This window comes from Salvelinus namaycush, unplaced genomic scaffold (assembly GCF_016432855.1).
Source record: "Salvelinus namaycush isolate Seneca unplaced genomic scaffold, SaNama_1.0 Scaffold3482, whole genome shotgun sequence".
Classification (NCBI taxonomy): domain Eukaryota; kingdom Metazoa; phylum Chordata; class Actinopteri; order Salmoniformes; family Salmonidae; genus Salvelinus; species Salvelinus namaycush.
This window is the reverse complement of record NW_024060433.1, coordinates 13137-24656: the sequence shown is the minus strand read 5'-3', so window position 1 is coordinate 24656 and position 11520 is coordinate 13137. Positions and strand designations below refer to the sequence as shown.

Sequence of the window (11520 nt, the reverse complement as noted above, 5' to 3'; positions counted from 1 at the left end):
TTAGGATGAAGGACTGTGTAGACAGCTGTTAGTCATATTAGTTAGGATGAATGACTGTAGACAGCTGTTAGTCATATATTAGTTAGGATGAATGACTGTGTAGACAGCTGTTAGTCATATAATAGTTAGGATGAATGACTAGACAGCTGTAGTCATGTAATAGTTAGGATGAATGACTCTGTAGACGCTGTTAGTCATGTATTAGTTAGGATGAATGACTGTAGACAGCTGTTAGTCATGTATTAGTTAGGATGAATGACTGTCTGTAGACAGCTGTTAGTCATGTATAGTTAGGATGAATGACTGTAGACAGCTGTTAGTCATGTATTATTAGGATGAATGACTCTGTAGACAGCTGTTAGTCATGTATTAGTTAGGATGAATGACTGTAGACAGCTGTTAGTCATATAATAGTTAGGATGAATGACTAGACAGCTGTTAGTCATGTAATAGTTAGGATGAATGACTCTGTAGACAGATGTTAGTCATGTATTAGTTTAGGATGAATGACTGTAGACAGCTGTTAGTCATGTATTAGTTAGGATGAATGACTGTGTAGACAGCTGTTAGTCATGTAATAGTTAGGATGAATGGACTGTAGACAGCTGTTAGTCATGTATTAGTTAGGAGTGAATGACTCTGTAGACAGCTGTTAGTCATGTATTAGTTAGGATGAATGACTGTAGACAGCTGTTAGTCATATATTAGTTAGGATGAATGACTGTAGACAGCTGTTAGTCATATATTAGTTAGGATGAATGACTGTGTAGACAGCTGTTAGTCATGTATTAGTTAGGATGAATGGCTGTGTAGACAGCTGTTAGTCATGTATTAGTTAGGATGAATGACTGTGTAGACAGCTGTTAGTCATATATTAGTTAGGATGAATGACTGTAGACAGCTATTAGTCATATATTAGTTAGGGATGAATGACTGTGTAGACAGCTGTTAGTCATATAATAGTTAGGATGAATGACTAGACAGCTGTTAGTCATGTAATAGTTAGGATGAATGACTCTGTAGACAGCTGTTAGTCATGTATTAGTTAGGATGAATGACTGTAGACCGCTGTTAGTCCATGTATTAGTTAGGATGAATGAACTGTGTAGACAGCTGTTAGTCATGTAATAGTTAGGATGAATGACTGTAGACAGCTGTTAGTCATGTATTAGTTAGGATGAATGACTCTGTAGACAGCTGTTAGTCATGTATTAGTTAGGATGAATGACTGTAGACAGCTGTTAGTCATATATTAGTTAGGATGAATGACTGTAGACAGCTGTTAGTCATATAATAGTTAGGATGAATGACTAGACAGCTGTTAGTCATGTAATAGTTAGGATGAATGACTCTGTAGACAGCTGTTAGTCATATATTAGTTAGGATGAATGACTGTGTAGACAGCTGTTAGTCATATATTAGTTAGGATGAATGACTGTAGACAGCTGTTAGTCATGTATTAGTTAGGATGAATGACTGTGTAGACAGCTGTTAGTCATGTAATAGTTAGGATGAATGACTGTAGACAGCTGTTAGTCATGTATTAGTTAGGATGAATGACTCTGTAGACAGCTGTTAGTCATGTATTAGTTAGGATGAATGACTGTAGACAGCTGTTAGTCATATATTAGTTAGGATGAATGACTGTAGACAGCTGTTAGTCATATAGTAGTTAGGATGAATGACTAGACAGCTGTTAGTCATGTAATAGTTAGGATGAATGACTCTGTAGACAGCTGTTAGTCATGTATTAGTTAGGATGAATGACTGTAGACAGCTGTTAGTCATGTATTAGTTAGGATGAATGACTGTGTAGACAGCTGTTAGTCATGTAATAGTTAGGATGAATGACTGTAGACAGCTGTTAGTCATGTATTAGTTAGGATGAATGACTCTGTAGACAGCTGTTAGTCATGTATTAGTTAGGATGAATGACTGTAGACAGCTGTTAGTCATATATTAGTTAGGATGAATGACTGTGTAGACAGCTGTTAGTCATGTATTAGTTAGGATGAATGACTGTGTAGACAGCTGTTAGTCATATATTAGTTAGGATGAATGACTGTAGACAGCTGTTAGTCATATATTAGTTAGGATGAATGACTGTGTAGACAGCTGTTAGTCATATAATAGTTAGGATGAATGACTAGACAGCTGTTAGTCATGTAATAGTTAGGATGAATGACTCTGTAGACAGCTGTTAGTCATGTATTAGTTAGGATGAATGACTGTAGACAGCTGTTAGTCATGTATTAGTTAGGATGAATTACTGTGTAGACAGCTGTTAGTCATGTAATAGTTAGGATGAATGACTGTAGACAGCTGTTAGTCATGTATTAGTTAGGATGAATGACTCTGTAGACAGCTGTTAGTCATGTATTAGTTAGGATGAATGACTGTAGACAGCTGTTAGTCATATATTAGTTAGGATGAATGACTGTGTAGACAGCTGTTAGTCATGTATTAGTTAGGATGAATGGCTGTGTAGACAGCTGTTAGTCATGTATTAGTTAGGATGAATGACTGTGTAGACAGCTGTTAGTCATATATTAGTTAGGATGAATGACTGTAGACAGCTGTTAGTCATATATTAGTTAGGATGAATGACTGTGTAGACAGCTGTTAGTCATGTATTAGTTAGGATGAATGGCTGTGTAGACAGCTGTTAGTCATGTATTAGTTAGGATGAATGACTGTAGACAGCTGTTAGTCATGTATTAGTTAGGATGAATGACTGTGTAGACAGCTGTTAGTCATATATTAATTAGGATGAATGGCTGTGTGTAGACAGCTGTTAGTCATGTATTAGTTAGGATGAATGGCTGTGTAGACAGCTGTTAGTCATGTATTAGTTAGGATGAATGACTGTAGACAGCTGTTAGTCATGTATTAGTTAGGATGAATGGCTGTGTAGACAGCTGTTAGTCATATATTAGTTAGGATGAATGGCTGTGTAGACAGCTGTTAGTCATGTATTAGTTAGGATGAATGGCTGTGTAGACAGCTGTTAGTCATGTATTAGTTAGGATGAATGATTGTGTAGACAGCTGTTAGTCATATATTAGTTAGGATGAATGACTGTAGACAGCTGTTAGTCATGTATTAGTTAGGATGAATGATTGTGTAGACAGCTGTTAGTCATGTATTAGTTAGGATGAATGACTGTAGACAGCTGTTAGTCATATATTAGTTAGGATGAATGGCTGTGTAGACAGCTGTTAGTCATGTATTAGTTAGGATGAATGGCTGTGTAGACAGCTGTTAGTCATGTATTAGTTAGGATGAATGACTGTAGACAGCTGTTAGTCATATATTAGTTAGGATGAATGGCTGTGTAGACAGCTGTTAGTCATGTATTAGTTAGGATGAATGGCTGTGTAGACAGCTGTTAGTCATATATTAGTTAGGATGAATGACTGTAGACAGCTGTTAGTCATGTATTAGTTAGGATGAATGGCTGTGTAGACAGCTGTTAGTCATGTATTAGTTAGGATGAATGACTGTAGACAGCTGTTAGTCATGTATTAGTTAGGATGAATGGCTGTGTAGACAGCTGTTAGTCATGTATTAGTTAGGATGAATGGCTGTGTAGACAGCTGTTAGTCATGTATTAGTTAGGATGAATGACTGTAGACAGCTGTTAGTCATGTATTAGTTAGGATGAATGACTGTGTAGACAGCTGTTAGTCATATAATAGTTAGGATGAATGACTAGACAGCTGTTAGTCATGTAATAGTTAGGATGAATGACTCTGTAGACAGCTGTTAGTCATGTATTAGTTAGGATGAATGACTGTGTAGACAGCTGTTAGTCATGTATTAGTTAGGATGAATGACTGTGTAGACAGCTGTTAGTCATATAATAGTTAGGATGAATGACTAGACAGCTGTTAGTCATGTAATAGTTAGGATGAATGACTCTGTAGACAGCTGTTAGTCATGTATTAGTTAGGATGAATGACTGTGTAGACAGCTGTTAGTCATGTATTAGTTAGGATGAATGACTGTGTAGACAGCTGTTAGTCATGTAATAGTTAGGATGAATGACTGTAGACAGCTGTTAGTCATGTATTAGTTAGGATGAATGACTCTGTAGACAGCTGTTAGTCATGTATTAGTTAGGATGAATGACTGTAGACAGCTGTTAGTCATATAATAGTTAGGATGAATGACTAGACAGCTGTTAGTCATGTAATAGTTAGGATGAATGACTCTGTAGACAGCTGTTAGTCATGTATTAGTTAGGATGAATGACTGTAGACAGCTGTTAGTCATGTATTAGTTAGGATGAATGACTGTGTAGACAGCTGTTAGTCATGTAATAGTTAGGATGAATGACTGTAGACAGCTGTTAGTCATGTATTAGTTAGGATGAATGACTCTGTAGACAGCTGTTAGTCATGTATTAGTTAGGATGAATGACTGTAGACAGCTGTTAGTCATATATTAGTTAGGATGAATGACTGTAGACAGCTGTTAGTCATATATTAGTTAGGATGAATGACTGTGTAGACAGCTGTTAGTCATGTATTAGTTAGGATGAATGGCTGTGTAGACAGCTGTTAGTCATGTATTAGTTAGGATGAATGACTGTGTAGACAGCTGTTAGTCATATATTAGTTAGGATGAATGACTGTAGACAGCTGTTAGTCATATATTAGTTAGGATGAATGACTGTGTAGACAGCTGTTAGTCATATAATAGTTAGGATGAATGACTAGACAGCTGTTAGTCATGTAATAGTTAGGATGAATGACTCTGTAGACAGCTGTTAGTCATGTATTAGTTAGGATGAATGACTGTAGACAGCTGTTAGTCATGTATTAGTTAGGATGAATGACTGTGTAGACAGCTGTTAGTCATGTAATAGTTAGGATGAATGACTGTAGACAGCTGTTAGTCATGTATTAGTTAGGATGAATGACTCTGTAGACAGCTGTTAGTCATGTATTAGTTAGGATGAATGACTGTAGACAGCTGTTAGTCATATATTAGTTAGGATGAATGACTGTAGACAGCTGTTAGTCATATATTAGTTAGGATGAATGACTGTGTAGACAGCTGTTAGTCATGTATTAGTTAGGATGAATGGCTGTGTAGACAGCTGTTAGTCATGTATTAGTTAGGATGAATGACTGTGTAGACAGCTGTTAGTCATGTATTAGTTAGGATGAATGACTGTAGACAGCTGTTAGTCATGTATTAGTTAGGATGAATGACTGTGTAGACAGCTGTTAGTCATATATTAATTAGGATGAATGGCTGTGTGTAGACAGCTGTTAGTCATGTATTAGTTAGGATGAATGGCTGTGTAGACAGCTGTTAGTCATGTATTAGTTAGGATGAATGACTGTAGACAGCTGTTAGTCATGTATTAGTTAGGATGAATGGCTGTGTAGACAGCTGTTAGTCATATATTAGTTAGGATGAATGGCTGTGTAGACAGCTGTTAGTCATGTATTAGTTAGGATGAATGACTGTAGACAGCTGTTAGTCATGTATTAGTTAGGATGAATGGCTGTGTAGACAGCTGTTAGTCATGTATTAGTTAGGATGAATGACTGTAGACAGCTGTTAGTCATGTATTAGTTAGGATGAATGGCTGTGTAGACAGCTGTTAGTCATGTATTAGTTAGGATGAATGGCTGTGTAGACAGCTGTTAGTCATATATTAGTTAGGATGAATGACTGTAGACAGCTGTTAGTCATGTATTAGTTAGGATGAATGGCTGTGTAGACAGCTGTTAGTCATGTATTAGTTAGGATGAATGACTGTGTAGACAGCTGTTAGTCATATATTAGTTAGGATGAATGACTGTAGACAGCTGTTAGTCATATATTAGTTAGGATGAATGACTGTGTAGACAGCTGTTAGTCATATAATAGTTAGGATGAATGATTGTGTAGACAGCTGTTAGTCATATATTAGTTAGGATGAATGACTGTGTAGACAGCTGTTAGTCATGTATTAATTAGGATGAATGATTGTGTAGACAGCTGTTAGTCATGTATTAATTAGGATGAATGACTGTAGACAGCTGTTAGTCATGTAATAGTTAGGATGAATGGCTGTGTAGACAGCTGTTAGTCATGTAATAGTTAGGATGAATGACTGTGTAGACAGCTGTTAGTCATGTAATAGTTAGGATGAATGGCTGTTGCTTCTTTGGCTATTTCTTGTTTTGTTTATTTCCTCCAGAAAAGACAGCTGTCGGCCCAGAGCTTGACCTTTAACCTGAAGGACAAGGTGTTCTGTGAACTGTTTCCTCATGCAGTCGATGTGAGTCTGACTTTAAATCATTTACTAAACACAGATACTATGTCCAAACAAACTAGTAGCATGACTTCATCTACTGACTGACTTCTATCCTCCTCTCCTCTCTCTTCCCTCCCTCCCTCTCTCTTTTCTCCCTCCCTCCCTCTCTCTCTTTTCTCCCTCCCTCCCTCTCTCTTTTCTCCCTCCCTCCCTCTCTCTTTTCTCCCTCCCTCCCTCTCTCTTTTCTCCCTCCCTCCCTCTCTCTTTTCTCCCTCCCTCCCTCTCTCTTTTCTCCCTCCCTCTCTCTCTTTTCCCTCCCTCTCTCTCTTTTCTCCCTCCCTCTCTCTTTTCCCCCTCCCTCCCTCTCTCTTTTCTCCCTCCCTCCCTCTCTCTCTTTTCTCCCTCCCTCTCTCTTTTCTCCCTCCCTCTCTCTTTTCTCCCTCCCTCCCTCTCTCTTTTCTCCCTCCCTCCCTCTCTCTTTTCTCCCTCCCTCTCTCTTTTCTCCCTCCCTCCCTCTCTCTTTTCTCCCTCCCTCCCTCTCTCTCTTTTCTCCCTCCCTCTCTCTTTTCTCCCTCCCTCTCTCTTTTCTCCCTCCCTCCCTCTCTCTCTTTTCTCCCTCCCTCCCTCTCTCTTTTCTCCCTCCCTCCCTCTCTCTTTTCTCCCTCCCTCCCTCTCTCTTTTCTCCCTCCCTCCCTCTCTCTTTTCTCCCTCCCTCCCTCTCTCTTTTCTCCCTCCCTCCCTCTCTCTTTTCTCCCTCCCTCCCTCTCTCTTTCCCCTCCCTCCTCTCTCTTTTCCCCCTCCCTCCCTCTCTCTTTTCCCCTCCCTCCCTCTCTCTTTTCTCCCTCTCTCTTCCTTCCCTCCCTCCCTCTCTCCAGGAGATCAAGCAGAAGCAGAAGGCCCAGGAGGAGTTGAGCACCCGCCCCCAGCCCCTCCCCCTCCCAGACGTAGTTCCCGACGGCGACTTTCACCACGGCAACTACGGAATCCCCGCCCTCAACGGAGGCCATGCCCCCTTGGGCCCTGCTATGCTCGCCCCCGGCCTACAGCAGCCCAATCGGAATCACGGACTTCTTGGCGGGGCCTTGGCCAACCTGTTTGTGATTGTGGGGTTCGCTGCGTTTGCCTACACGGTGAAGTACGTGCTGCGGAGCATCTCCCAGGAGTGAGAGAGGAGAGAGGGCTGAAGAAAAGGGGACTGTTGACCCTCGGCCCAGTTACAGGACTATTAGAGGATTTAAACATGCGGGGGGGGGGAGCACCCACCTGGAGAGGAGGTGGGGGTATGGGGGGAATGAATGGAACGGGGTTGGTAGTTGATCTTCTCTGTGCTTATGACCCATTACCAGGTGGAAGTGCTTGGCTCATGGGTTGTATAGGGAACCATAGAAATGTAAGTTAAGGTAGATTGGTGATTCTCTGTGAAAAGCAACGTTATATTGTATAGCAATGTGGCTTGGCAGCCATGTTGACCATAGGCTTAATTCATTGTCCTTCTCCACATAATTACTCTGAATCCGCCGTGTTGTCTGTGTGCTAGATCAATTCTATCTGTTGTGCCGCCATGTTGGTTGATCCCTGTAAAGAATCGTGTGGAATTTGGAACCATGTTTCTGTTCTGCCTGTTCCAGTTTTATGTAGGAGGTCTTAGATAGATAGCTCTCTGTTGCCGGAGAACAAGATTCGGACTCAATTGGTAAGTGTTCCCCTTCTGTGTCACCTGTAAGACAAACAGACTCCACCCCCAAGATATCCTCTCTCCAGGTGTCCCCAAGGACGTCTGCTGTCCCCAAGGACGTCTGCTGTCCCCAAGGACGGTCTGCTGTCCCCAAGGACGGTCTGCTGTCCCCAAGGACGGTCTGCTGTCCCCAAGGACCATTTGCTGTCCCCAGGGACGATCTGCTGTCCCCAGGGACGATCTGCTGTCCCCAGGGACGATCTGCTGTCCCCAAGGACCATTTGCTGTCCCCAGGGACGATCTGCTGTCCCCAAGGACCATTTGCTGTCCCCAGGTACGGCCTGCCCACCACAGGGACGGCCAGGGACGGTCTGCTGTCCCCAGGGACGGTGGTCTGCTGTTCTGAGTCTCAAACCATTGTTCGACTGAAACTCATATGGCATTTTAATTAAATTTTAATTAGGCTCATCAATATTATCATCAATATGAGTATTATCAATAACAACACGACAGAACCTGTTGTAGTCACCCCCCCCAGGGCCCTTACCAAGATGGCTGACGGCTCTTTTCCGAGTGTCTTCTGTTTCAGAACACATTCAGGATAGCATTGCCATGCTCCATCCACCCTGTTATCTAGTCTAACCCCCATACAGACCATTCCTTATATAGTATACTACTAATGACCAGGACCCGTCTAGTACAGTATATAGTATACTACTAGTGACCAGGTACCGGCTAGTACAGTATATAGTATACTACTAGTGACCAGGGACCGGCTAGTACAGTATATAGTATACTACTAATGACCAGGTACCGGCTAGTACAGTATATAGTATACTACTAATGACCAGGACCCGTCTAGTACAGTATATAGTATACTACTAATGACCAGGACCCGTCTAGTACAGTATATAGTATACTACTAATGACCAGGACCCGTCTAGTACAGTATATAGTATACTACTAATGACCAGGGACCGGATAGTACAGTATATAGTATACTACTAGTGACCAGGTACCGGCTAGTACAGTATATAGTATACTACTAGTGACCAGGGACCGGCTAGTACAGTATATAGTATACTACTAATGACCAGGGACCGGATAGTACAGTATATAGTATACTACTAATGACCAGGGACCGGATAGTACAGTATATAGTATACTACTAGTGACCAGGTACCGGCTAGTACAGTATATAGTATACTACTAGTGACCAGGTACCGGCTAGTACAGTATATAGTATACTACTAGTGACCAGGGACCGGATAGTACAGTATATAGTATACTACTAATGACCAGGGACCGGATAGTACAGTATATAGTATACTACTAATGACCAGGGACCGGCTAGTACAGTATATAGTATACTACTAATGACCAGGGACCGGATAGTACAGTATATAGTATACTACTAGTGACCAGGGACCGGCTAGTACAGTATATAGTATACTACTAATGACCAGGGACCGGCTAGTACAGTATATAGTATACTACTAATGACCAGGGACCGGCTAGTACAGTATATAGTATACTACTTGTGACCAGGTACCGGCTAGTACAGTATATAGTATACTACTAGTGACCAGGTACCGGCTAGTACAGTATATAGTATACTACTTTTGACCTAGGCCCAGCTAGTACAGTATATAGTATACCAATTTTGAACAGGGGCCGGTCAGTACAGTATATAGTACTTTTGACCAGGGACCGGCTAGTACAGTATATAGTATAGTACTTTTGACCAGGGCACAGATAGTACAGTATATAGTATACTACTAATGACCAGGGCCCATCTAGTGCAGTATATAGTATACTACTTTTGACCAGGGACCGGATAGTGCAGTATATAGTATACTACTTTTGACCAGGGACCGGCTAGTGCAGTATATAGTATACTACTTTTGACCAGGGCCCGGATAGTGCAGTATATAGTATAGTACTTTTGACCAGGGTCCGGCTAGTGCAGTATATAGTATACTACTTTTGACCAGGGCCCGGATAGTGCAGTATATAGTATACTACTAATGACCAGGGCCCGGATAGTGCAGTATATAGTATACTACTATTGACCAGGGCCCAAATAGTACAGTATACTGTAAAGGGAATAGCATGCCATTTCAGACAGACGGCGATATGAGTTGACACGTCCTGGGTTGTGTTTGTTGTCAGTCAACCCATGAGCCAATCAATTCAGTTCGGCTTCGTGAGTCTCCCTAACTGTGGTTATACAGGGATTTAGAGACCAATATGTTTAAACATCCAATGTACTTAGCTGACTAGTATAGCAACAACACAACAGTCTCTACAGACCTTAATGAGTAGACAACAGTCTATATAGACCATAATGAGGAGACAACAGTCTATATAGACCCTAGTGAGGAGACAACAGTCTATATAGACCCTAGTGAGGAGACAACAGTCTATATAGACCATAATGAGGAGACAACAGTCTATATAGACCCTAGTGAGGAGACAACAGTCTATATAGACCATAATGAGGAGACAACAGTCTATATAGTCCCTAATGAGGAGACAACAGTCTATATAGTCCCTAATGAGGAGACAACAGTCTATACAGACCCTGGTGAGGAGACAACAGTCTATACAGACCCTGGTGAGGAGACAACAGTCTATATAGACCCTAATGAGGAGACAACAGTCTATATAGACCCTAATGAGGAGACAACAGTCTATATAGACCCTAATGAGGAGACAACAGTCTATATAGACCCTAATGAGGAGACAACAGTCTATATAGACCCTAATGAGGAGACACCAGTCTATATAGACCATAATGAGGAGACAACAGTCTATATAGACCCTAATGAGGAGACAGCAGTCTATATCGACCCTAATGAGGAGACAGCAGTCTATATAGACCCTAATGAGGAGAAAACAGTCTATATAGACCCTAATGAGGAGACAACAGTCTATATAGACCCTAATGGAGACAACAGTCTATATAGACCATAATGAGGAGACAACAGTCTATATAGACCATAATGAGGAGACAACAGTCTATATAGACCATAATGAGGAGACAACAATCTATATAGACCATAATGAGACAGCAGTCTATATAGACCATAATGAGGAGACAGCAGTCTATATAGGCCATAATGAGGAGACAACAGTCTATATAGACCATAATGAGGAGACAACAGTCTATATAGACCCTAATGAGGAGACAACAGTCTATATAGACCATAATGAGACAGCAGTCTATATAGACCATAATGAGGAGACAGCAGTCTATATAGGCCATAATGAGGAGACAACAGTCTATATAGACCATAATGAGGAGACAACAGTCTATATAGTCCCTAATGAGGAGACAACAGTCTATACAGACCATAATGAGGAGACAACAGTCTATATAGACCCTAATGAGGAGACAACAGTCTATATAGACCATAATGAGACAGCAGTCTATATAGACCATAATGAGGAGACAGTAGTCTATATAGGCCATAATGAGGAGACAACAGTCTATATAGACCATAATGAGGAGACAACAGTCTATATAGTCCCTAATGAGGAGACAACAGTCTATACAGACCATAATGAGGAGACAACAGTCTATATA

The 11520-nt window shown here is 41.0% G+C and overlaps 1 protein-coding gene across 1 annotated transcript; it reads left to right on the top strand.

Annotated features, from left to right (window-relative positions):
- Window positions 1–6123: 6123 nt before the first annotated feature.
- Window positions 6124–7855, top strand: LOC120040390 (ubiquitin-conjugating enzyme E2 J2-like). Its single transcript, XM_038985558.1, has 2 exons — window positions 6124–6280; window positions 7132–7855. Exons 1-2 carry the CDS (start codon window positions 6152–6154, stop codon window positions 7420–7422), a joined length of 420 nt encoding a protein of 139 aa, XP_038841486.1. The 5' UTR covers window positions 6124–6151; the 3' UTR covers window positions 7423–7855.
- The last annotated feature ends 3665 nt before the right edge of the window (window positions 7856–11520 follow it).